At 52.6% G+C, this 26,572-nt stretch overlaps 8 protein-coding genes across 8 annotated transcripts; 2 read left to right on the forward strand and 6 right to left on the reverse strand.

Moving 5' to 3' along the window:
- Positions 1-181: 181 nt before the first annotated feature.
- J4E93_009526 (uncharacterized protein) lies at positions 182-3,384 on the forward strand (the record flags this gene model as incomplete). The annotated part of the gene is made up of 3 exons (XM_049347416.1): positions 182-193; positions 262-3,185; positions 3,240-3,384. 3 exons carry the CDS (start codon positions 182-184, stop codon positions 3,382-3,384), a joined length of 3,081 nt encoding a protein of 1,026 aa, XP_049195422.1.
- Positions 3,385-3,407: 23 nt separating this feature from the next.
- On the reverse strand, positions 3,408-4,257 carry J4E93_009527 (uncharacterized protein; the record flags this gene model as incomplete). The annotated part of the gene is made up of 2 exons (XM_049347417.1): positions 3,408-3,560; positions 3,718-4,257. 2 exons carry the CDS (start codon positions 4,255-4,257, stop codon positions 3,408-3,410), a joined length of 693 nt encoding a protein of 230 aa, XP_049195423.1.
- Positions 4,258-4,516: 259 nt separating this feature from the next.
- On the forward strand, positions 4,517-7,638 carry J4E93_009528 (uncharacterized protein; the record flags this gene model as incomplete). Its single annotated transcript, XM_049347418.1, has 6 exons — positions 4,517-4,779; positions 4,834-5,137; positions 5,197-5,324; positions 5,380-6,824; positions 6,880-6,987; positions 7,070-7,638. 6 exons carry the CDS (start codon positions 4,517-4,519, stop codon positions 7,636-7,638), a joined length of 2,817 nt encoding a protein of 938 aa, XP_049195424.1.
- A 520-nt stretch (positions 7,639-8,158) lies between these two features.
- J4E93_009529 (uncharacterized protein) lies at positions 8,159-8,975 on the reverse strand (the record flags this gene model as incomplete). Its single annotated transcript, XM_049347419.1, has 3 exons — positions 8,159-8,663; positions 8,747-8,821; positions 8,902-8,975. The coding sequence occupies 3 exons, from the start codon at positions 8,973-8,975 to the stop codon at positions 8,159-8,161; spliced, it is 654 nt and encodes a 217-aa protein (XP_049195425.1).
- A 709-nt stretch (positions 8,976-9,684) lies between these two features.
- On the reverse strand, positions 9,685-11,105 carry J4E93_009530 (uncharacterized protein; the record flags this gene model as incomplete). Its single annotated transcript, XM_049347420.1, has 4 exons — positions 9,685-10,082; positions 10,142-10,256; positions 10,416-10,467; positions 10,519-11,105. 4 exons carry the CDS (start codon positions 11,103-11,105, stop codon positions 9,685-9,687), a joined length of 1,152 nt encoding a protein of 383 aa, XP_049195426.1.
- Positions 11,106-17,721: 6,616 nt separating this feature from the next.
- J4E93_009531 (uncharacterized protein) lies at positions 17,722-19,149 on the reverse strand (the record flags this gene model as incomplete). The annotated part of the gene is made up of 1 exon (XM_049347421.1): positions 17,722-19,149. The coding sequence occupies one exon, from the start codon at positions 19,147-19,149 to the stop codon at positions 17,722-17,724; it is 1,428 nt and encodes a 475-aa protein (XP_049195427.1).
- A 145-nt stretch (positions 19,150-19,294) lies between these two features.
- On the reverse strand, positions 19,295-21,913 carry J4E93_009532 (uncharacterized protein; the record flags this gene model as incomplete). The annotated part of the gene is made up of 2 exons (XM_049347422.1): positions 19,295-21,598; positions 21,653-21,913. 2 exons carry the CDS (start codon positions 21,911-21,913, stop codon positions 19,295-19,297), a joined length of 2,565 nt encoding a protein of 854 aa, XP_049195428.1.
- A 919-nt stretch (positions 21,914-22,832) lies between these two features.
- On the reverse strand, positions 22,833-24,105 carry DYS1 (Deoxyhypusine synthase; the record flags this gene model as incomplete). Its single annotated transcript, XM_049347423.1, has 2 exons — positions 22,833-23,693; positions 23,893-24,105. 2 exons carry the CDS (start codon positions 24,103-24,105, stop codon positions 22,833-22,835), a joined length of 1,074 nt encoding a protein of 357 aa, XP_049195429.1.
- Positions 24,106-26,572: the final 2,467 nt, after the last annotated feature.

A 26,572-nucleotide genomic window follows, 5' to 3' on the forward strand; every position in this document is an offset into this window, starting at 1 on the left:
ACCCCCGGCCCTGCACCTTTATATTTCGGCACAGCCTAGAACCGCCATCCCTAACGATCTCGAAATACGACGGGCTATGTCTATCGTCTAGGGGGCCAATTGCAGTCGTTATCGCACTCGATTTTGTGTACCCTCTTTTCGCGCCTTCCACATCTCACGTCGCACCTTCCTGCTTTCGGTAATGTCTGACCTGGTTCCTGGAACCCTGACATCTGGCAGCATAACTGACAGCAATCCACAGTGCAAAGCCTGTTGAGACAGCTCAGCATGGCGAGCAACGGCGCCTTTCCTCTGCCTTATGAGGAGATTGAACGCCTAGTAAAGTCCATCTACGAACCCGGCCAAGCAAAGAAGATCGCCGAAACCGAGGCCACCCTTCGTGTTCTTCAACGCTCTCCCCAAGGCTGGGAAATTGCAGATGCCCTCCTGAAGAGCGACAACGAGCAGGTCCGCTTCTTCGGTGCCCTGACGCTCACCGTGAAGCTCAACGCCGACTCGGCTGAACTAAGCGAAGAGGAGTCCGAGCAACTGCTTTCAACACTTATCCATCATCTTGTCTCACGGCCTAGCTCATCCATCGCGACCCGGAAAGTCAGCTCGACTTTGGCACAGTACTTCTCAAAGCCCATTTCCGTATGGACCCACTGCATCAGGAGTCTTGCCGCATCGTTTGCCGCCCAGCGTCCAGTCCTAGACGAGGCTTTGAAAGAACATCCTTCGACATGGGATCTCCTTCCGCAATTCTCCGATGAGCAACTTCTAGTTATGCTTGACTTTGCCATGAGCTTAGCAGATGAAGCCAAGAAGCCGTCTAACACCCCCGACCGGAAGTCGCAAGAGCGGATGGTAGCAAACGTAGAGAGCGTTGAAATTCTTCTCCACGTGTCATTCGGTCGTGGCATTAAATGGCTGTCAATCTCCATCGATGACCCCAACTACGCACAGTCAGTGCAGCAAGGCGAGAAGATTTGCATCGCCGCGCTCAAGTGCTTTACTGGATGGATCTTCTACGCTCAGTCTGAATTCAAAGACGACCTTGAGAAGCTCCAACATCTTCGGTCAGTGAATGAGCTCGCACTGACGTGCTTGGAATATCATGTTGAAGATGCCATGGAACTAGTAGCTGAGATCCTTGAGAACTACCCTACTTTCTTCGAAGCAAAACACCAAGAAATGCTATGGTCGGCAATCTCAGGTCCGTGGGGTATGGAGATACTCAATAACTCTGACGCCGAAACCGTTTCCCTCGCACGGATTATTGTCGCATACGGACAGATTCTACTTGAAACCAAGGTCATCTACAAGCAGCCAGAAAGCACACATCATCAGCAGGTCATGTCCTTCTTACATAATCTTCTCAAATATCCAGACCCCGTAGGCGCTGAAGACGAGATTGCACCTGTGGTGCTCGACTTCTGGAGCAATTATGTCAGCGCCATCGCCGAAGAAACTTTCTTATATGCCGCTGGAGAGCAAGTGCCCGACTGGATGAATACCGCAAAGACCAATGTTCTCCAAGCAGTTTCAGAGCTCGTACAGAAGATCATCTATCCATCTGCCGACGTCACCGAATCATGGGATTCGGACGCAAGGAAAACGTTCAAGGTCTTCCGCATTGACGTCCGAGATATCATCATGGAGGCATACGACCCGTTGCGTGACGTGCTCACCGACCAGTTTGTCGATTTCGCCTTACGCGGACTAGGTGCAGGTGACTGGTTAGAGCTTGAGACGGGACTGTTTGGTCTGATCGCCATCGCCGACGCTCTAACTCAAAATTCCGACAATCGTCTAACCCGACTGTTCGAGCAACCATTGTTCGCAACCATATCCAGCACTCCCGGTGTACCGGCTATCACCCGAAGGACCGCTGTGGAACTTGTCGCCGCCTTGAACCACTTCTTCCTCCGAAACCCGCAGTTCCTCCCTCAAGTTCTTCCGTTCCTGCTCGCAGCTCTTGCTCAGCCAGCTATCGCTCACGGCGCTGCCAAGTCTTTTGCTTCACTTTGCTCCGAGTGTCGGAAGTCCTTGATAGGGGAGCTGCCCTCATTCTTCCAAATGTACGAACAGTTCCTAACGTATGCCACTGCTGAGGAGTTCACCAAGAGTATGGTCTTGAAGGGAATCGCCGCTATAGTACAAGCTCAAGATACAGAAGAGAAGCAGTTCGAGGGTGTACGGCAGCTCTTCCAGTACATCACACGCGATGCCATGCAGTCAATCAACATCACCAAAGAAGGAGGCGATGCAGAAGAAGGCCAAGTGCTAGCCCTGACTACTTTGAAGTGTCTTGCAAGCGTTGGAAAGGCAATGCAAGCATCGGACGAAGAAGTAGTGGACTTGGAATCCGACAAGGAGCCTTCAGTGTTCTGGTTGCAAGGTCCAGGCAAAGAGATCCAGAACCAGGTCATAAATCTTGTCAATTATATGACGCAGGTGTTTCCTGGAAACGACGAGATCATCGAAGCGGCGTGTTGTGTCCTCCGCACAGGTTTTAAGGAAACCGTGTCGGGTCCATTCGTACTACCTCATTCTGCTGCGATCGACTTCATTACGAAGACCACTGTGCAGACACCGAGACTGCCATTTGTCTTGGAGACAGCATGCTGCTGGATCTCATCGCATAAGCATCACCAACCGGAAGGCTTCCAGGCTCAGGCCCAGCGATTACTCCAACACGACCTCAGCATCATGCAGGCACTGCAACATCCACGCAACGACCCGGAAATCGCTGTCGGCTGTATAGAACTGGTCCAGAACTTTATCAACACTGATCCGCGTATCATGACTCAAGAATCTCCTGAGAATCTGTCCGGCATGTTCGGCTTCACGGTCGAGTCCATCAAGTCGCCTGAAGTCCTACCAAAACGCGCGGCTGCTAAGCTATGGAAAGACATTTTCGAGCTTGCAGGCAATACGAATAGCCCTCACCAGGCTACAACGCAGGAGATCGTGGCGCACTTCGGTCCGACAGTGACGCTTGCACTTATGGCCAACGTATGCGGAGAGGTGGACTTTACGAGTTTAGAGCACATTGTCGCACCTCTGCGAGCTCTAATTCGAGCCGACAAAAACTCTAGGGCATACATCACCAATGCGCTAGCAGAGCAGCCGCTTTTGCAGCGATTCCAACAGGACCAGGGTGTTCAGGATATGGTGCGCAAGCTCATCGAGAGCATGACCAGGTAAGTTTGACTCGTGATTTGGATTTCTGTATCTTGGTACTGACATACACACAGAAACGCAAGAAATGGCGCGGCCTTCAAAGACAGCGTGAAAGCTTTCTGGCAGACGTGCAAGCAACTGCAAATGCAACTACAGCCCCAGGCAATGAACCCAGCACATCGATTCGCCCATGGATTCCCACAGCCCAATGCATACTGAAAGGATACACATCGTCCAGCAACTTAAAACTCGGCAAATGCGGCCATTGCGAACGTTAGGCCGAAAGACAACTTGAAGGCAACGTTGTCGCGTACTAGTGATCGGACATTCATCGACTTTACCCGGCGCTCCAGGAATGAGTACGGAATGACGTGGATCCCTCGCGACTCGATGAACTATCTTCTGTCAGTTTCAACTTCTTCGAAATCACAAGCATAATGATCGGTAGCGTGTCTTGCATATACCACATAGATATCCCCAAATGCATGCGGCGTACCCATCCATGTATCCTAGATTCCAATCGAAATTTCACAAACAAAACTGTCGACTTACCTGCAAAGCAAATATCCCCAGCCCAATCAGTACAGCCAAAGGCTTGCTGAATACGCTGATTCCTAGTCCTCCAATCACACCCAAAATGCTTCCCATGCTGATTTGACGAACTGCCTGCGGGTTCATGGCACCTGATTGAGTGACGACTGGTGTTCTCGCTTCATTTGTGTAGTTATTTGTGAGGTCGTTCTTGATCTTGGTGATTGGATCCGGACCATCGCATCGTATGCGCTGCGCATTTCGGAACTGGAACGCCAGTAAAGGCGTCGACAAGATGAGTGGCGTGCTGAGCATCAAGCCTCTACGAAGACCAGGAAGTAAGAAGGACATGTTGGAAGCCGGAGATGATGAGCTCGGAGTGTGCGGAAGGTGTTGCTGTTGGAGGTATGTAGAGAGCTGCTTTTCGAAAGTTCGGTCGGATCTCGGGAAACGCGTGGCTGAGCGGATGGAACGGATCGGGGGGAAGGTATGTCGAATCGGTATACACACAGGTAGACTTGTCCTTGCTAAGCCAGTAAGTCCCAATGGCGTTGGAGACATGAATGCTTGCTCGGAGCAAATGCTGACAATAAGGAAGCTCACATCCAAGGTAGTGATGTCATTGGCTCCATGGCGTTCTCCACTAAGGCCTTTGGGGTTAGAGCTCGGACCCTGAGTTATGAGAGCCTCAAACGTAACGTCGCGTCTTGCGACACCATGTTGGACGCGTCAAATTTCCCATCTGGCATTGGACTTGCTCGTCATGCTGTGAGCGCGTCTTGAACTTCTAATCAACTAATACGCACATTGACAGGTCATCATGGCGCTTCGAACGGTTCTTCTCACGGTTGCCAACCTCCTCATCCCGGTCGCGATACTGGTCTTCGCGACAGGCTTCTTCCCGTACAAACCTTTTATGCCCGGATTAGCGGAGTATGAAGAGCTTGCATGGTCTGAGAAGATGGGAGAGGATTGGCAGAAGCCACCCGCGGCACCGTTTGACAAGCTCATCTTCATGGTTGTTGATGCGCTGAGGAGCGACTTCGCGCACGGAGAGGAGAGCGGCATGACGTTCGTGCAGAGGTATGGCACTCCTTGAACAATTGCGCACGCGCAATTCAACTGACTATGACCTAGTCTGATACGAGACGGAACCGCGCTTCCGTTCACAGCTCACGCTACCTCTCCTACGATCACCATGCCCCGCGTCAAAGCCATAACGACAGGCTCCATACCCTCCTTCGTAGACGTAATCCTAAACTTCGCCGAATCAGACACGACGTCCACCCTCGCGACGCAAGACACCTGGCTCGCGCAGATCAAAGCGAAGGACTATGACAATGGGAAAGGAAAGCTGATCATGTACGGTGATGACACCTGGCTGAAGCTCTTCCCGAACGTGTTTGAGCGCGCCGATGGCACAAGCAGCTTCTTTGTATCGGTCAGTCATAAGCTCTCCGCTGTATGTAGGAGTAATAAATTGTTGATTCTCAAGTGCAGGATTTCACAGAGGTTGACAACAATGTGACGAGGCATGTTCCTAACGAGTTGCTGAACAGTGACTGGAATACTATGATTATGCATTATCTGGGCTTGGATCATATCGGGCATAAGGCTGGTCCTAAGAGGTGCACTGCTCTGGTCCCTCACTTGAGTAGCGGCAGAATGCTAATGTATCTACAGTCCTAATATGGTCCCTAAGCAAGTCGAGATGGATGGCATCGTTCGCGACATCTACGCAGCCATCGAGAACGAAGACCACCTCTCCAACACTCTCCTCGTACTCTGCGGCGATCACGGCATGAACGATGGCGGCAACCACGGTGGCTCATCGCCGGGCGAAACCTCCCCCGCGCTCGTCTTCATGAGCCCGAAGCTCAGCAAAGTCACTGAAGCGGCTGACAAGCGGAGTCCCATCAAACCGAAGAACGAAGGAGAGTTCGAGTACTACCGCTTGGTTGAACAGAGCGACATTGCCCCGACACTTGCAGGTCTGCTTGGATTTCCTGTCCCACAGAACAATCTCGGTGTCTTCTTGAAGGAGTTTCTAGGATTCTGGGATAATCCGTCGGACCGCATGCAACTTCTCTACCGCAATGCTAAGCAGATGAAGAAGATTGTCGAAGCCAAGTACACCAATCTACGATTTGACGAACAGGCATTGACGGAAGGCGATCTGGGGTTCACATGCTTCAAACCTGGGGAAAGCCGCTCGCACCTATCTGACGGCCAGTTGCTAGCGTGTCTCTGGCAGGCAGCTGTCGGTGCGATCAGCAGTGGTGCCGACTTCCAAGCAAACGTCTACGAGTTCATGCACGAAGCCCAGGAGATGATGTCCAGCACAGCCTCAAACTACAACGTCACTCGCCTCTTCCTCGGAACCGGTCTAGCTTTCCTCATCTGCGCGCTGAGCTATTCCACACTCCCTGCTATCCGACCTGCCACGCCAGCTGGCATCTACTACGGCTTCGCCCTCGTACTGTACGCTGTCCTCATGTTCGCATCCTCCTACGTGGAAGAAGAACACAATTTCTGGTACTGGGCCACGTCCGGCTGGTTCCTATGCCTCTTCTTCAACAACATGCGGAAGGAATGGTACAATAGCTGGATCTTTCACCCTGCCATCATGGCGCTGGCCATACACAGGATTGTCAGGCGATGGAACCAGACTGGGCAGAAGTACGCTGGCGCCGACGACATCGTCAACAGTGGGCTCTTCCACGGTAACTCGTCCGTCATACTCTGGATTCTCATCGGTGCGACGTACATGGATGTCACCATCCGTATAGCCAGACATGTTGCGCGTTCTATTGCGACTTTCGACGGCGAACAGAAGATGCACAGTGTGGAGATTGAGTCTACGGATCAGAATCGCATGTTTGGAACTATTGCTGTTCTACCGCTTTGCGGCACAGCGTTTATCTTTAAGCTTGCCTTCACTGTCAAAGACGCGCCGGAGATGACTTACGGCCTCAACGCAGGCTTGGTAGAGAAAGTCGAGATGTTGGAGCTCGTCGGCCTAGCACGAATGGTTTTTGGAGGTTTACTTCTGAGCGGAGCCTGGATTACCTTCGCCGAGTGGACGCGATCAAAGCGGAGAAAGAGACGAGGAAAGCAGGACAACGGCGGTACGTCACACCCCTCCTACATGAAGTCGAAAGGGACTTACTAACAGCACCCCAGAACTCGCCGTCGCCTTCTTCGACCTAACAACGCTCTTCCTGCTCACGCAGACAAAAGCACAAAACATACCCCTCTACTTCCTCTTCCGACTCCAATACTTCTTCCTCAGTAAGCCACCCCATCTCATCTCCACACCACCCAACACCCCCGTCTCTCTGAACACCACGCGCTAACCCCCAACCCCACACAGCCCTCCTCGATCTCACCCCCACAGCCACAACCCTAACAACCCTCCTCCTAACCCAAACCTCCTTTTTCGCCCTCGGAAACAGCAACTCCATCTCCTCCATCGACCTCTCAAACTCCTACAACGGTATCTCGGGTTACAACGTGCTCGCCGTCGGTCTGCTGGTGTTCCTGTCGAACTGGGCGGGACCTGTGTATTGGTCTTTGGCTGGTATACTTCTGCTGGGTTCGCACGGTCGCACGCAACGCTATATTGATACTAGTGAGCTGCATGTTGCGGATTGGGTGGCGAAGGAGAGGGAGTGGTTGAATGAGCTGGCGCGGAAGGAGGAGAAGGGACGCGAGACGAGGAAGGAAAGGAAGGAATGGGTGGGTCATGTTGCTTTGTTGACGTTTTGGACGGGGGGTATGTTGGGCGCTGTTATGTTGGCTTGTACGGTGTTGAGGCAGCATCTCTTCATTTGGACTGTGTTTAGTCCCAAGTTCTTGTTCGCGATGGCTTGGGGGATCGCGTGGCATGGTGGTGTCACGCTGGGGCTTGGGGGTCTGGTTTGGTGGTTGGGAAGTTGGTAGTATGATTGTTCAATTATCAATGTGGTCGGGCGCCTACATCAACGCAACAGTTCACTCTCGAGGGCTTCCTGGTTCATGGTCGTCTTCCCATGCATCCTCGTTCTCCGCGTCGTCCTCTCCGCCCTCATCGTCTCCACGCTCCACTCTCTCCTCACTTCCCGGTCTCACCGTCCATCCAAGCGGACTCTGCACTTCCTCTTCCTCCCTCCGTTTCTCTTCCTCCCTTCGCTTTTCTCTTGCTTTCCTTGATTCTGATCTGTGTCTCCTGTCATCCTCGCTCCACCTAATGCCAACCCTGTGACGCGCTCTCTGCCAAGCCTTCATCGCATGTGCCATCTTCTCCGCCTCATTCTTGAATTCCATCAGATTGAAGTTGACTCCAAACTCCGAGAACTCACGTGGATCGTACTGCCGTAAGTCCAATGCAAGCTTCTCGCCACAGTATGCGCATCTCGTTTCCGATACAGTTGAGGGTTCGTATGCGGGAATGCGAACTGGGCCAGTTGGTCTGAGACTCGTATTAGCATTGCAGTATCCAGATCATCTTTTGGGGTTGCTTTTCGACGCGGGAAAAGTATACGTACGCGGTAGATGGACCAGCAGTACCCACGCGTGGATCTTCTGGATCAGGCCCTGTTGTCTCGGCTCCCCTCTCATTGAGTCGACCGCAATACTCGCATCGCCACCTATCTTGCATTTTCCCGGCCTCTGCGCTGGAGATCTTCTGTTCGCTGGCCTCCTTCTTCAGGTACGCGTCCTCACGCCATGTATCCGCCACAGGGTTGCGAGGTATACCATGGCCTCGTTTCTGGGTAGGTGAGTCCGGGTCGTGGTAGTCCGGCAGTGACGATTTTGGAGATCGCGCCCTATCATGGCTGGGGTCGTGCTCGATTTGATCCGGGAGTGTGGAGCTACGTCTTGGTGGCGGGGGAGTGGGTTGGCGTGGTTGAGTGGATGTGAGTTCGGCGGGTGTCATGGCGGCGAGCCCGGATGAGATGGATGACGTACGGCGGCGCGTGTTGGCGCTGTGGATATAGGTTAGCCGTCATGTTGAGCCAATAGGTGCGTGGGATGGGCGGAAGACTGCTGGGGATAGCCAGATACTTACGCAGCGCTCTCCACCTCATCCACGCTCCTGCGCGGGAACTGTTGCTCACTGGTGCTGGTCTCATGATCTCCGTCGCTGCGAGGCGGATACATTAGCGGCATATAAGCAGACAGAAACCCCCATATTGGGATATGAAGGATTTCAGGGTCACTCACCTCGCCTCGTCGTCTATGTCGTCGTCTGAGTCCTCTGATGAATCGACCCAGTCGTCGGAGTTCGCATCGCTCATAATGGCGTACTTCGCGGAGCGGGTTGTAGAAAGGAGGACTATGAGAGCGCAATTGCGAGTAAGTCATGTTGGGTGGTGTGGTTCGCGACTGCCAGCGGACATGCCGCACGGTTGTTGCTGTTTCTTCGGCGTCGTGCCTGCGTGGATTTTGGTGTATGAGAAGGTGCAACACAGCTAAGAGGAAGCAAAGCTCAAAGTTTACCCGGGCAGCGACGTCGTACTCTACTTTTCAATCTGGACAGCATGGCGACAATGTATGCTTCAGGGTAGTTTTCGGTTGTTAGAGGTAAGATGCATAACAGACAGGCTCTTTCACATTATGGTATGCGAGAACACAGTGCCTGCCTTTGGCCCTAGCCTCGCGGCTTCTCGATGTATACCATCCTACCACCAACAAAACGATGACATCAAAAATCCGCAACGATGACATCCCAAAATCTATGACGGAGGACAGCAGTACGACTATTACTCAAGCGAAAATGTGTGAAGTAATCACAAGGAACAGGGCAGCTCCGAGACGTAGGGGTATGACGACGATCTTGCCAAAGTATACATTCAAATCTTACGGCTAGCTACATGTACACGGGTATCCAAGATGGGCGCGCTTTGAGTACCTAAAGCCGCATCGTCATGGCTTCGCAATGAGCTAGTACTGCTCAGCCGCCAATGGGTTGGACCCTGACCATCTTTGCTCCGCTTTGTTAGCTGATCAAAATTCATCGCCCCGCCGTCTGCGTTCATGGTCCCGAGCAGGTGGGTGACGATTAGCACCAGCCGCGCCTGCATTCTCACCATCTCCATCTCCACCGCCCATCCAATTGAAAGGGTTGAGTATGCCGCCGAAAGCAACAGCGGGTGGAGGTGGGGCCGGTGCCACATGAGGAGCGTGTACGGGAGCGTGTGCGGGAGCTTCCAACGGCGCATCGAGACGAGCATCTGCTTCGGCGATAAGGCGGTTGATCTGCGCAAGAGTCAAGTCTTCAGGAAGCCAATTGCCAGGATCGACAGCAACGTGAACTCGCGCATGCGGGCAGTCGTCGCGGTGCCGAATGTCCTTGGTGTACTCAACGAGACACACCCAACAGAAGTTGTGGCCGCACTGCTCACCTGAAAATGTACGTTAGTATCGAATTCACGACTGATGTTTGACCTTATTCGAGACTTACATGTCATGTGATCGCATCCACCGTGCTTCTGGATGTTCATACCGCACTTTGGGCATGGCTTGGCTCCCATAGTCTTGACAGCCCTCTTGGACAAGTCGTCCTCCGCCTTCTTCGCCTGGTCACACCCGCCTTTCCCATGCGACGTCCATGGGCGATTGCACTTCAAGCAAATTTCGTGTTCGCAATAGGGGCAGACGACCCGCTGCTTGCTGCTTTTGGTGTTCTTGCAGTCTTCGATGGAGAAGTATCGGCCGCACTTAGCGGAAAGACAGACGATGTATGATTCGCCACTAGATAAAGCGTGCTTCGTGACGGCTTTATCGTAGCTGGAATGGGTTAGCATATTGATCAATGACTTGTTTAAGTGAAGGACTTACTCTTCGAAAGCGGCCTTGCTAACTATAGCCTGAAGAGCTGCATAGTCTAGCAAATAGTCGCATTTGTGGACCGGGCAGCTCAACTCTGCATCCTTAAGCTGACGATCGGCGACCTTTGTCTTGAGCATCTTTGCGACACATAAGTTACAGATAGTCTGAAGATGTTCGCAAGCATCATTGGGGACCTTGAAAGATCTAGACGTGTCCTTGGTTGTTGCGCAGATTGAGCACTCTTGCTTCTTCGGTCGCTCTTTTCCCTTCGGTGTCGGAAGCTTCTTGCGTGTCTTCGGCTCTGCTTTTGGTTTAACAACAGCACCAGCCTTGACACGAGCGACAGCTTTGGAGTCCTTCTCAAGAGAGGCCTCTGGTACCTCAGGTGAGATAGCTCTAGTTTTCTTGCGAACAGGAAGCTTACGACCGCGCTTTCTGACGGATGTGGTAGGGGCAGGCGAGGTTCGGGAGCCGGCTTCGGGCTCTGGGGTCTCTTCGATACGCACAGGGTTATTGCGGGTACCTATCGGGCCAGAGGGCTCAGCATAGTTGACACGGCGGTCCGGCCTAGCTCGTAGTCGGGTTGAAGGGGCCATTTTAGCTGTTAGTTGATGCTAGCGGTGGTTAGTATCTGATGCAGTGCCAAATATACGTTTAGAAGGTTCTCTTATACACCCAATAGCGTGTTCCCGAACCCCGCAGTAAAGTCAAGAACCTGTCTAGGCTATTCCTTTGGCCAAGTCTTAGCTAGAAGCTATTGTTAATCTATGCCTACTAAACTAATATTAAGGCGTTCTTTAAAGCTACTTCTTCTACTAATTCTTAGAGTCTTTAAGTAGTAATTTATAAAAGCACTTTACTATAAAATACTATATTTATATATTTTTAGAATTTATAAAGTAAAAAATAAAGTCTTAAATTACTTATAGCTTATACTAAGTATAAGTATACTAGTACTTTAAGTACTAGTTATAAGTATAGTAAGTAAAGGCTTTAATTAAATTATCTAGTTTTATTTTAATAGTATAATAGTATTTATTATATATATTATTTTATTTTTATATTAGCTTAGTATAATATAGAGAAAAAAAGTAACTTACTTAAAAATTACTTAGCGCTATAAAGTCTTATATACTTATTATAATTTATATAAATATTTATATATAAAAGCTAAATAATTTTATAAAAGAATATAAAAAGCTAAACTTTACTAAAAATTTATACTATAAAGCTACTATAAGTAGTAGTATAGTTAGGTAACCTATCTAATAGTTGTTAAGAGTATTGCCCCTAGTACTGTAGAAAGTAGAGCTAGCTTCTGGCAACTGTAACGGTAGAGCATGTATAGGTCAACAACAAACGGGCAGTGAAGGAATGTTGATCTCGGCGAGTGCGCAAACGCACATTTACCTCGGTTGGTAGAACAAAGTCGTAACCGGTGTTCCAATAGTGAGAGAAGTCGTAACGTTGGGTGGTTGAGAAGGAAAAATATGGGATGGAAGGCCGATAGAACACTGGTTAAGGCCCATCTCTGTCCGGTTACTCAAACCATCACGGCCGACGCGAAGACCATCGTGAACAGGCATCTCGTAACGATTCGTATACTGCCATAGTCCAAAGTGCGTCGTTAATTGTCGCCCTTCGAGAAAGAAGCTCCACGTCCACCGTTTGGCTATATTGACAGTCTCTCCGTAGTGCAAGCTGGTTGAGAGGGGTATTTCGGTAGCTACACTTCTCTACGCGTTACACCAGCCTGTCGTTAGATGATTTGTGTGAATGCGCAACTTCACGCTGCGCCGGATGGACGTGAAAGGAGGTCGGGGAAGCGCATGACGTAACGATATTAGCGTGTTCGGAACATCCCGACCTGGCAGCACATCGCGGGTCGCGCGATTCTGACCCCACAATACCATTCGCGCTCTCGCGAGCCACTCGAACCTCGCACGCGTCAATTCATCGCATATGCCCAGCGCCTGGGTCAAACGAATCGCTCGATCCCCGAGTCTCGACCGCGCCATAGCACAACCGAGGAGCCTTACGAACGCGTTGACAGACACCACGAAGCCCCTATATTGGCTGTATACACGTGGACAAGACGAACAAGCGCTTGGACAGCCAGTTTGTCATTAGAAGATTCGCTTCATCCGTTATACAAATCTGAAAGCGTCTGCTCCAGATCGTACACATTGTACGGCCACGCAGTCCAAGCCTATTGAAGAGTCATCTTTCGCTGGTTCTCACATCTTCATTAAATTGTATGCTTAATCAATTCGCATTCACACTGACAGTTTCAACCTCAGCAGGTAGAATAATCCTAGTAGCATTTCCCAGCCCATCTTCCGCAAGCACTCGCATACTTGATTTTTGCCCAACAACTCTATACATCGCATTTACTCGATGTTGTCCTTTTGTGTCTCCACCTGTTCGTATGAGCTCAACCTCTTATACTACTTCGCAGACCGTAACGCTTCCTAACCCCCGTTGCCCACCCTGTGGATCTGTCCACCTCATTTCGACCGTCTCTTTCACTTCGTCCACTTCAGTTCGATCGTCTCTTTCACTTCGTCTATCTCAATTCGACTATCTCTTTCGCTCTTCCAGCGTACTGCGGCGATCATTCGCGACCCGTCTTCATTAATATTACTGGTGGACATAGAAGCAACCCATTCTATTCTTCCCATATTTCCGAAGCCGAAGATGACCGACTTCGTGGTTCGGGATATGATTAGGGCCATGAAACCCTGGTGCCAAGCTTCAAGATGGGATAGTACGGAACGCTCGATCGAGTCAAATAGTGTGCGACGATCATCGCCTCTTAGACGGTTTATCGTTCTTTCGCGTTGCCTCCATCCGTGTCGTGTTGTTGGCTCAAGTAAGCCCGCGGTTGTCGATAACGCGGCGAACAGATCGACGTAGATGTGGCGTGGAGTCGAGTAGCTTTGCATGCTGCTTTCTTCAGAGGTTGTAGAGCGAAGCGCAGATGTGCGAGAAGCGAATAAGTGTAGACTTTTTGGCGACTTGAATCTCACCCCGCTATGCCTGATGATAGTGCGAACGATCTCTTCCCGGAGCGCTTTGCAACAGCACAGAAGTGGCGAAGGCTTCGTGTCGCAAACTGGTGCCGCATAGACGATGCGGCTGTCGTAAACGTAAAGCCATACCTCTTCTCGAAGTTCCAGCGGCAATACAGCGAAGTCGCCGAAACTGTATTGAACCGATCGACCTCTTTCTACCTCTTGAACCGATCGACGACCTAGACGAAAAGGTGCTTTCACAAATGAGAGAAACCGCAAGTATAATTTCCTGTGTTGAACCGTTGTCGAGTCCAGGGTTGATGCGAGACGGTCCATGTCGTTGCGCGAAGAACTAATTGTTGTAGAGTCCAAGGCTGATGCGAGACGGTCCATGTCCTCATGCGAAGGTCTCATTGTTGTAGAGTACGTTCCATTCATATGGAGAGATGGGGTGAGGGGTTATAGTAGGAGCCATCTGCTGCCTGCGGGAAAAAGTGCTGCCTGCGCAACTGCGATGTGGCCAGAGGGGCACCATGGTTCGCGAAGACACACCCAAGATGCCATTAACTACATTTCCGATTCTTCGCTTAGTTTCAGTCGGATTGCGGTCGTGGACAAGGCTGCCGCTCCGTTCGCTTACCAAAATCTACGCAGCGATAACAACCATACCTAGTATATGAGCAGGCCCTGCAAATGTCATCCATGGGCCAACCTCAGCTAGTCACGAGCATCCTGATGTATATCAACAGCCGCATCAAAGGGTAGATAACTCGCAGCATTCTCGCGCGATCATGTATGGAGATGCTCGGTATGACGCGATTGGTGGAGTGTGCTTATTCCTCGTCCAATGATACCCATCGCCCATGTTGGGTGGCTGATCACGGTCACCGGACCTTGGCAGCGCAGTGCCTCTGTGTCATCCCATAACATCACGGCTGACAGCAATACCTGAGTATACGCGACATTCGACTGCACCGCATTCACTGATAGGCAGCGCTTTGCGACAACATCTTTGGTCCGGTGCTTCAGGCCTCGCTCATCAACTACCTTGTCCAAATGCGTCTTCTTCAGATCAACAGCAATGGCGATCTCAGCCTTGTCGAATATTTCGGAAACGACGTTCCTCCATACGCCATTCTGTCCCATACGTGGGGTGCTGACGACGATGAGATCTCGTTCAAGGATGTCAAGAAGGGCCGCGCAAGAGGCAAGGCTTCCGGTTATCGCAAAATACGCTTTTGCGGAGAGCAAGCTCTGAGAGACGGCATCCATTTCTTCTGGGTTGATACATGCTGCATCAAACAGGAGAGTAGCCAAGAGGTCGGCGAAGCCATCAACTCGATGTATCGATGGTACCACAATGCGGTCACTTGCTACGTGTATCTTGCCGATGTTGCTGTTGGAAACGTCATGCCTCAGGACACAGAGTCTGAGCCAGCATGGATCTTGGCCTTTCGAAGCAGCAGGTGGTTTACTCGGGGCTGGACACTCCAAGAACTCCTTGCGCCTGTGTCTATCGAATTCTACTCCAAGGACGGTTATCGACTCGGCGATCGGACCACACTTCTCCCACAGATCCAATGGATCACTGGCATTCCTGAGGCAGCTCTCCGTGGAAGCTCACTGTCGGATTTTGCAGTCGAAGAACGAATCTCATGGGCACGCAAACGCATCACCAAGCGGGAAGAAGATGCCGCATACTCATTGCTCGGAATTTTTAGCATCCATATGCCACTCATATATGGGGAGGGACGGAAGAATGCCTTGAAGAGACTACAGAGAGAAATAGTCATAGCTTCGAGAGATGAGCCGCTTTCTCCTCTGCCGAGCTTATCCACTACAGTCTCTTCCAGCGCCACTACTCCGCAGTTGAGAGGTGACTCGATCGTGGTTACGTCAGGTCCCAACACTTACGCTGTAACGAGAGGTGCAAGTACCGGGCAAGCCTTTCCTCGAGTCTCAACATCGCATGCGGTGTCCGATCTGCAATTCGTATTCAGGATCGACGAGATCAGGTCTGAACTCATTGAGGGAATGGGACCTGCTCATAAAAGCATACGCGTCAACGGAGGCATATCGGGAAAGTGGTGGATGTGTAGTTCGAGCATATATCAGATGGCAGAGCTACCTGCTGCGTTCACGCTGTATGACAGGGCCTCTGTTTACTGCAGCTCAGGTACATATGATGTAGCGCAAGGCGGTAAGACCATCTCCCTACATCATTAAACTTATCACTGTATCGCAGCGTAATTCGCATTACCTGCATCTTCTACAACCACGGAGGATCTTTGCTGGATATTGTAGTATGTACGCTGACGTTATCCAATTCAGATGCGGCATGCCCGCCTACGGGAGAGGACAGTGAATGGCATGGTCTTAGCTTTCGTCATAATGACGACGACTTCTCGACCAGTCTCGAGGTACGCGGAACACACCCGACATTGAGATGCCGACGAGCTAGCTCTATGTGGCCTTGGGTTCTATTGCCAGAGGTATATCATGGGCCTGTTGACACATCTCAACGATACGGGGGCCTAAGGGGTAGTCTGTCCATATTTCTTGCACTTCTAGCTCTTTCAGTCAAGCCGGACGAGCTCGAAGCGGTGATCCCAAAATTTCGGAACAACGGCCAGTGGCGATTACCTACGTATCAGAACGGAAGTATGTACAAAAGCACCCTCGCGCGCCATTCCGTCAGTTAACGACGACATAGGGATTGAGAATCGTGGTGTTGTTGTTTACGTCTACAGTGGCACTAAACCAGGTGGCACTTCTGAAGATTTGAAAGTACATGAGAGCGGCGCGTACGGAAACTATTTCGATTGATGACATTGGAATTTCGTAGATATAGCGTTATGTCAGCATAGCTTTCATGGTGCTGCACACTATCTTGAACGCTCATCCATGTGAAGCGCGCCCACGTATGGTGCAATACAGCGCACCTCTTCTTTCGCGCTAAATGTTCGAGCGCATTCATTACCTCAGTGGCGCATCATTCGTCGCTCGACCTTCTTGTTGTTACTTACAAACGTTTCCTTACAAAAGGTATAGGCATTTGTACAGATCCTTGTTAGCGAAGTTTTCTCATACATACTTCGCCAGTCATAACGCGCAAGGCTGAAAAGTCCTCGAGGCAACAATACATAGAAATACTCATCTACACTAAGAATTGCAGTGCACCTCCGAATCCATCCCCAATGTACACAACCAAAGTTCCCTCGCGAAAAGACCCCTCGGGCTCGAGCGCGAAAGACAGAGAACTTCGAATCCCAAAAAAGTATGGGTCTACTGATAAGCTCTCCCATTGATTGGATAATCACAGTACACCCCACCTCAAACATGACGTCCTTCGAGATAACGAGCAAGGCACCATCGGGTGGCTGTGCAAGCACAGCCACAGTCCGTACATCTCATCCACGCTAAGAATTGCAGTGCACCACGCGTTGAGATGGTAAGCCCGAAGTCTCAGGCTCTCACTGCTGACACGGGATGAAAGCACAGCTCGTCTGCGCTAGAGAATGCAGTGCATTCGGAATTGAATAGGAGGGGGGGAAACGCTGACAACTGGTCAGGGATGGAGTGGACAGGTCGGCTCGTCCGCGCTAGAGATTGCAGTGCTAAAAGGACTCCATTGACACTCCAGACACGCACATATTAGCCTTGCGCAAAATGTATCAGGTGTTGTCAGAACAAACGAGATCGAACGAGAGGGTTGTTCTTGGTCTCTATATGTTTTCCGCTATATGCGCCATGCCGCCCAACCAACAAATGACAACGAACAAAGTTATGATGCGAACTGCATGTGCTGATAACCACAAAACCATGTCGCAACTACGACGTCCAAAAGTACCCTAGGAAGATGCTAAACTGGTATGCTGCGGTCCACATCACCACAAAATTAAAAAGGTAGAACGTCTCAAGGAAATGTAGACTCAAATATTGTTTACCACTGTCATCTATCATAATGGTGCGCATTCAGAATTGCCCTTCGCATTGGGGTAATCTAATTCAAGAAGAAGAAGAAGTGAACGCCTATCCCATATCCACCTAAACGCCAATCCATGTGTAGCCCACCTGGGTCCGACCCATGTCTCATTCTCGTGATGTGTAATCAAAGCATAAAAACTCCTTGACCCCCCATCCCCATACCGTACATCCTGTGTATACATCGCTGAACGAGAGTAATGCCCTTACGAGACTAGGCCGCATAGTACAACTTGATAGAGCTCAAGACCCGCTTCCTGCAGACGGGGCAAGTCTGCACTTCCCGTGCGCACGGCAGACAAGCAACCACATGGCCGCAGTCATAGAAAGCAGCTTCGGCGTCACCTTCCCAGCAAATCCTGCAGAGTTTCTCCGACTCTTGTGCGTTCTTCCAGTGCGTAACGCCCTCGCCGAACTTTTTGTCGTTCTGCCACCCGCCTACATATGTGTTGCCACTGGCAGCCTCGACGTAGGTTCCGGTGCCGTGCTGCTGGTTGTCGACCCAGTCACCATCGTAAGTGTCGCCGTTCTGGAAGGTGTATAGACCATGGCCGTAGCGTTGGCCTAGGCGGAAGGAGCCGCTATATGTAGCGCCAGAGTGGTAGATTCTAGTACCATGACCGTGGGGGTAGCCGTTCACAACTTCGCCCTTGTAGTACTCGCTCGAAAAATAGTCGTAGGTAAAGTGGCCTTGTAACTTGTGTGGGAAGTTGCGAGCGAAAGCGCGCAACTGGAGGTAGCTTTGTGGGTCTGCAAGGGCAGCGCGAGCGGCGAGTTCGTTGCGCTTCTCAGCCGAGAGCGGTAACGAAACGATGATGACACACGCGTTGTGTAGATCCACTTGCGCAAAGGTACGGCGATGCTTCAGTGATCGCGTGTTAGTCAGCTCGTCCTCCTCCCACATCTCCATCTTCTTCTTGTCTTCCGTTGGAATCTCAAGCAATGCCACGATCGTGTCATCCAATCTAGCAGACTTAAGTGTAGTATGCGATCCACGAGCTTCTAAGGCTTGCTTTTCCGCGTTCCAGAATTTGAGAAAGAAGTAAATCTCATCTGGAGGTGGCTCAGGAGTGGGGTTGCGCACTGGTGGGGGTGGTTGTAGAGGTTCTGCAGGTGTATCAACCGGGGGAGGCGGGGGTGGTGGTAGCAGATCCTCTTGTGTGCCACCCATCTCGGTGTCACTAGGGCCGGCGCCTGGGATTACTACATCAACATCTGGTGGATCGACGGTTGGAGTCGACTCCACTTCCAGCATAGCGGTATCGTTGCGTTGTTCTGAAGGTGCAACAGCGGGCTCATCAGGGTCGCTCATAGGCGTATCCTCTGAATGTGGATTTATCTGCGGAGGTGGTGGCGGCGGGGTATTGGAAGGCTCGATTACGGTCTCGACCACATGGATGATATCTGTCGCAACTTCACCCGCCTGGAGCGATGGAGCTTCTGTAGTCTCTTTCTCCTCTTTCGGGAGCTCAGGCAGCTTCTCGAAGTCGGTCACATGTACCCAGATGCTCCGGTAATCTGGCGACTCCAGGGTCCATTCCTTGGCAGCGATGTGTGGGCTGTAGCTACCAGCTGAAAACTCGATGAGCCCGGTACCGAGGAGGTTCGGTCGATCCAGCGATCCTTGCGTGGGATCTGTCATGCATCGTTAGCACGAACAATACTCTGGACCAAAACAGGAAAACCGCGTTATCGAGAGATACTCTCCGCATTCATGCGATAGTGAAGAAGGAACGTACTGTCAAAAAGTTAGCTAACTGTCGTACAATGTATCTGCGACGGCTACTTTACCCTAGAAACCAGAACTTTATCTGTCGTGGGTCCTTGATATTCTTCAAAAGGCCAGACAACTTTTGGCGAATTTCTTTGCATCCGTCGTTGCTTGATAGCGTCAATGTGTGGATAAGCTCTGACCCTTCCCACTTCGCATCAAAGAAGTCAAATATACCTGGACCTTCGTGCCCTAGGTATACTCGTGAATCAACGACGCGGAAATCGAGTGTCTTAGGTGGCTGCGCTGTGACCTTCTCTTCCTTCTCTTCATCTGTCGCAGAGTTCGGCTCGTGCGTTGGCAGTGATGGCATTGGAGGAAGAGAAGACTGGTTCTTCTTGGCCTCTACTTCCAGCTTGAGCCACTCCGGAACATCCCACTGTTCGGATTCGGCGTCTGATACGAATACCGACCGAGCTACATCGTCTCGCACATACATGGCAATGTATGCCACGGCGTCGTTGCCAGTAATCTGAGTACTACCAGGCTTGCCTTCGTGCGCATCGACTGCCTCGCATTTGGGAAGGCATTTGACTTGGCTCTCATCTTTGCCATCACTGTAGATATACCAGCGCGAACCAGGGCCTTCAGGTCGAAGTATCGGCTGGTATACGTAGGATTGAAGTGTTTGCTTGTGCACAACAAACCCATACAGTGTGTATGGGGTGCCACCAACTGATATCCGGTCGTCAAGGGTCACTTTGTTCAGCACCTTGATATGCGAACGCGTCTTCGCGCTGTCGAATTTATGCCGGTTCAGCTCGACGGTCAACAACTCTGGCAGAGGCTGTCCAGGTATAGTGAAATCAGCCGATTCGTTGACAGCACGCTGCATACTCTCCACGCCTTCCACAGGTACCCGGTAGCTGGGTCTACCGATTGAATAGTCGCGCTTTGGTCCACATATAGCATTCAGCTGGGCGGCCTGAGGTGTCCCTTGCAGTTCCTCTTCGAGCTTCAGGCGCAAGACTTCCCAAGTCTCTATCACATCCAATTTATGGAGGCTGTCGTGTATGCGGTACCACTCTAGTGCATCCAGAATACCATCAAGAGCGACTGGGCCAGCTCCAGGCTCGACTTGAGTGCGAAGTGAGTATAGGACTTGCTGTAAAGCGCTGACGAGTGGCTTCGGCCGAGTGAAAGGCTCATTGCGAGGGTCCGGAACGACGATGCTGTACAACAAATTTCGAAAGGGCTTGAACAGCATCCACGAGGCAATTGCAGACATCATGTTCCCGCCAGGTGAAAGCATGAGAGCTTGCAGGCCCGTCATTGCGAAACTGTCCCACGGATTCTCACGAATGGGATGCTCCCACAAACAATCCGTCTGGTCTTCCACGACCCGAATGTAGGCAGTGAAGGCAAGTTTGTCGTCACGAAGAAGCGCCATGCGCTGACCATGCTGACGACGAGAGATATCGTAGTGGGGTCCGTGGAAACGAGTCCAGCCCCAATCAGGAGATCCATTGCAGAAGCGATGCAGAGCATTCCGCGAGTAGTTCACGCGAGGCTCTGTTGGGTTGTAGAGAACGACCGATATCTGCGCGGCAACGCTATTCCGCTTGGGCATTTGTTTCGATCCAAGAAGTGGAAGAGGCGAGTGTTGAGAGGCGACCGGTTCGGTTGATGTCTGGACATCTTTCGACTTCGTGCCTTCACCACGCTCTTGCGTAGATGGCTTATCTTGAAGCAACATGCCTGCCGGGTCGTCGGCTGGCGCATGTTCGGCCATTACCATAGCTTCGTCTGCCTTCTTCTCTCCACTTGGATCAGAGGCCTCTTCGCTGGGCATGTCTTTGCGCACGTCACTATCATTGTCGTCCTTGGAGTCCTGAACACTCAGGCATTCGAGGTAGACGCTCAGATAATCCGAGTCATTCCCCTTAGGATAGAACTTGATCTGCCATTGATGGCCCCCAATCGTGACCACATCAGACTTCATAAGCACTTCATGGTTCGGCTTTTCTTGGGTTCCATTATACGAGTCGATTGCCCAGTTGATACGTCCTGCTTCACCAGCGGTATACTCCGGGTGGTCCAGAGGTTTGAACGCCTCGCTCTCCCAGTATCCATGGTCTAGAGCACTGTGTTCACCCCTCTCCTCGATCATCTTCACTTCCTCCTCGTCAGGCGATGACAAGTCTTCTGGAAGCGCGTGCCACGGTGGGAGACCATCGTCGTCGTCGTCGGATCCCGATTCAGAACGAGGGGGGTCGACTGGGGGCGGCGGAGGCGGGGGTTGTGTGCTTGGATCAACAGGGGGAGGCAGTGCGTCGAGGTCTACGGGTGGAGGGGGCTCTATGGGAATGATGGTCGCTGTCTGAGGTAGGTTAGCACTGGTGCAAATATAAGCCAGTAGAAGACATTGTCATACCGTTTGCTCTGGCGCAGGCGATGTGGGTGAAGTAATAGTAGCCTCTTGTGCTTCAGCCGGGCTGTTCTGCTGTAACAGCTCCGTCTCGGCATCCGGTGTAACGTCCATAGCGTCCTCATCTATAGCCGAGATATCGACAGCGATGGTGTTTGTGGAAGCATCGCGATGGGTGGGCTCATCTCCATCTTGCATATCTGCATCGCCCCGATCGTGGTTTTGGCCTGTAGAAGGCATTGCGTTCGCGGAAGTGGAGGTGCTCATGTTCGGTTCGGCTGCAGGTGGTGGCGGCGGTGGTGGAGGAGAAGCTGGCGTCTGCGCATGGAGTACGTGGTTTGGTGAGTGTGGCGGGCTGGAGAGCTGTTGGCTAAAGTGCAGTGGTGGCTCTACGCTGACGCTCATGTTTGCTGCAAAGGTGGAGGCGCATGTGAAAGTGGAGAGCGGGCGTTTGACGGGCGGGAGTGCAGGTAAAGCTGGGTAAAAGTACAAATGGAGAGATGAGTGAGAGGAGATATGCACGAGGCTGCACGACAGTGGTGTGTTGCTTTTATCGGTGAGTGCAGCAAGCTAGTAGCGTTATTGCGTCGACGAGTGTGTATGGATACAATGAGCAACAGACGTGTGCTTCTGAAGATATGGCTCGAGACTGTAGAAATTGGAGTTGGAGAAGAAGGAAAGATAACCTGGGCGTGGCTGGAGCTTGACAAGGCTGCAGCCTACCAGCATGCGGCACGATTGCCAACAGAGGTACAGAGTGAGGCGGTAAAGCTACCTGGGAATCGGCTGGCCCACGCGCTGCGCTATCCCGAATCGAAGGAGCTTTGGCGTCAGCGCCTTCAACCTGGAGGCTCTGCGCCCTTCACAGCCTCTCCCACGACGCGCTGCAGAGGTTGACTCATCGCACAAGGCTGCGCAGACAAGGCGCAATCGTCGTCATCACAGAGCTCTCAGCTCCCTTATCGATTAACCTCCACAGTGACCGGCTAGGCAGTCACGCTAGAGCTCTGAGACTAGTGGGGAAGGTGGGCCCGTCCGCGCCTTCCCTGCGTCCGCTCTCCGCACCAACAACGTTGCTCCATACAGCAGTCGTCCTTACATGCCAGCCCACTTATTCCGGTCAATCAACAACATGGTCTTTATTGCACGAGCTATTGGAGTGCTGCATGGCGTATAGCGCCTGCTGTTATTGCCCTTGCGACCTTTGCACCCGTGCGAATGTGGCCGCAACAATGAGCGGAAACACCACCGTCGCCTCTGCGTACACCTTCACGCTATCTCCGTCTAGCTTAATCTTTCCCCAGCTGACGGCTTCGTCTGGCCGTGCGCCTGCATCACTCCCGTCAAATTCCTGCGCAGTGTTGATGTACACCGCGCTGTCGGCTCCGTTGCGCATCAGGTTCGCATTGGCGATGTGATGCTTCACCAGTCCTCCGCCCAGGATAATCATGCCTGTCCTCTTCGCTCTCACAGCGATTGTGTTTATCCTTCTAATGTCCTCTACGATGTCGATGCGCAGCTGCTCTGGTGATGACTTGAATGTGTGAAAGTACAGCATGTCGCCCAGGCTCCCGTCTGTCAGCGCTGGGCAGAAGACGGGGATGTCGTTTTTCCACGCCCAGTAGTAGACCGATCGCTCGTCGTTAATTTCCTTGCCTAGACGGTGGATGACCTTGCTAGGCGTCCAGTACAATGGCTCGTCCGTTTTCTTACTCGCTTCCTGCTCCTCCAGCATCTTGTCCAGGATCGGCACTACCCAGTCCTCGAACGCGCAGTAGTTGCTGTTAGGCACGACAAGATTGCCGATGCGGTTCATGCCCTTTTGGCGCAGTCCGGCGCCAGGAGTGGAGAAAGCGCCGAGGTATGTCGGCGCGAGGCATTTGATGAAGTCCTCTTCGACGCCGCCTGCGGTCGTCACGATGGCAGAAACGTGTTTGTGCTGGACCAGGTACCGCAGCGTCTCGCGCAGCCCCGAAGATATCAGATTTGACGTGTACCCAAGGAATATCGTCGTGGGCTCCTTGGTCTCAGGGTCTCTCCATGCGCGCTGTTATCTGTTAGCAGCGAACCCAAGCTTCTCGATGCGGTGGTGTCGCGTCGCCAAATCAGGCTAAATGTTTCGTCTTTCGGGACTGCGCACGGACGGGAGATTCCCGGCATACGCAAGTGCTGTCTCCGCACTTGACGCTGACACGCCGCAGCGGCGCAGCACGCGCATTCGGATATTCCGGGCAGAAGCAACTCACCATGTCGTTGATGATGCGTACAGCCTCTCCCACCGAAGTCGCCTGAAAGCCCATGTTGGCGTAGCCGCCCACCAGCTCCTCGACGGTGATGCTGCGCGACGCATACTGGTTGAAGTCGATGCCCTGCACCTCTTGCGCACCCTCAGGCACGGGCTCGGATGGCTTCAAGACTGCATCAGTGGCGCCGGTAGGGGCCGAAGAGTTGCTAGCCATGGCGGTGGGCAATCTCGGGTGGGCAGTCGCTGCAGCGGCGCTGTCGCGATGTTCTGGCGCGTCGTCGGGCTGCTCGGCGTACTCTGGACGGTTGCAGCTCTCGTACTGTGCTATTTGTGAGTCGGTGCGGCGGCAGATTTTGAGGAAAAAGAAGCCCCCACACCTGGGCACCCGTGGATTGGAGCTAAGGCATGGCAGTCTAATCCCTGCTCGTGTGAGGCTAGTTCTCGGGTCGATCCAGCTAAGGAGACTGCCAGCCCTTTTGTCATCAACGTGTGGGAGGGTCACGGTGTCGCATCATCGCACAATACTCCCGCCGGTCCTCCAGGAGTGCATCGTGTCCAGCATCTGCCGTGCAGCGGTGTCTGTCCGTGTTGGTGAAGGGCCCGGGCTGGGATCGTCACCAAATCCCCTAGTGGAGCCAGGGCTGGAATCTGAAGCAAAACCAGCGGCTGCCCACCCCTGCAGATAATCGAAATGTCCAACTGCGGACCAATCAGAGGCCGGCTGTCATGTCTGGATGGATTCCCCTCGCTAGGCCGTTGCAGGCCAGCCGGGGCGTCCATTTTGACTTGCAGGCATCCGTCATGGCTGGGTGTGTCAGTGCTTCGTTCGTGTTCTGGTCTCCTCGACGTTCCCTTTCTCATCATCACACCTACCTTGCGACAACGACCCTCTCCACGACACTATGCTGCCACGGCCCAGCGGCGCACAGCCTGGCTAAAGAGCCACTCCATTCTTCGTTCCCAGCATCGACAAGGTGCTGCCTCACGTGCCCAGGCCTCCCTCACAAAGAGACCCAGCGCCACGTCAACGGGCTGCAGAGCATCTTCAACACGGCGCCAGACTGCCTTTGTTGACCGCTGCGCGTTCCTCACTCTCTCCAGTATCTCCAGACGACGTTGCCTGACCTCCAGGCCCAGTTTGACGCGTTTACGGCACGAAACGGGCGTTTTGGGCGTAAAGGCGACAATAGCAGATCGAATCTCAGCTCCCGGCGCCGAGCAGCTGCACCTGTTCCACCACGGATCGGGGTTTGGCGCTTTCCCTAATTCCCTGGTCTCGAAGCACGGGCCTTGCCGCTAGCGCCTCGTCTACCACGGCTTGCAAACACGAACCTCGACTGACACCCTGTGGTTGACGTCAACCTGGGACACAACAAGTCGCCGGCCAATCGCGCCATCACTCTTGAGATTACGCACGACGGTACATCAAAGGAACCCTTTTTCTTCTCTGCACCATCCGTTTGCTACGACCACTGCACGCGATCCGGGCCTGCGCTTACGACCGAGATTTCCAATCCGCTTTGACATACGACCTTTACCTGTGCCCATGCCGCAGTCGCAAGTTCTTTGTACAGTAAGCAACCACCAACATGTCTGCTTCACGGTATCCGGAGAACGGCAGATATCCCCGCGACAGATCGCCGCCCTACCGGGATCGAGATCGAAGACCATCCAACTTTAGTAGCGGTTACCCCCCAAGGGGTAACGAAACCTTTAGACCAAATGCAGAGCCCGGCGGCTTCTCAAGAGAAGTTCCGAAAGGTCCAAAATCTCTTTCCGATGCGCCACGTGGCCAGCCAGTGGGTCCACCATCAAGTGCATCTGCAGCGCCACGCGATGATAGAGGCCGAGGGTTTGCTGGCCGAGGTGAAGCTACACCACTACGTACTGCACCACCATTAAGCAGCGGTCCTGGGTTTCCGCACAACTCCCAAAATTCCTGGAGGGCAGACCGGGACCGCGACCGCGACTTTGATCGACGCGAGCGACGGCCGACCCCACCAAGGCGCTCACCTATTCGGGACTCGAGAGATCCACGCGATCAGAGGGACTTTGTACCGCGAGATCTGGATGTCAATCGCGCACGACGAAACTCACGAGACGGTCCCCCTTCAGCTGGTTCCACCTACTCTGACCCCCCACTCCCCGGTACAGCTTCATCGTATCGTGGCGGAGGCATTGGCCGCGGACGAGGCGGATTTTCTGGGCGCGGTCGAAATTTCCACAACGATGACCGGGAACGACACCACGACTCACGTGATCGCATTCCGGAACGGACATATCGGCCGCGGAGTCGGACACCCCCAAGGCGCCAGGAGCGAGACATTCGGGAAGATCGCGATTTCGACAGGAGAGAACGTGATGATCGAAGGTTCCCCAGAGAGTACGACTCCTACATCGGCCCAGCAGGTGCTGCGAAACCAGGACTACGGGCGTTGGATACACACCGAGGTCCGGGCCCTTCTGATCTGAGGCATCTACCTGGTACGCCTACGGGACCAACCCCGCACTCATCTCACCATGCCTCTCCGTCCGACAGGCTAGGGCCTCAGGGAGATACTTACTCAAGACGATCTTCTGTTGCTATCGATCCTCTCTCTGCCAAGGATCCTCGGCGGGAGCCAGGAAAAGACGAGGCTCTCCTGGCCAGCCGCGCTGAAGCGTCCAGGGAGAGGTACGCT

Source organism: Alternaria ventricosa (genome assembly GCF_023758065.1).
Source record: "Alternaria ventricosa strain BMP 2768 chromosome Unknown scaffold_22, whole genome shotgun sequence".
Lineage (NCBI taxonomy): Eukaryota > Fungi > Ascomycota > Dothideomycetes > Pleosporales > Pleosporaceae > Alternaria > Alternaria ventricosa.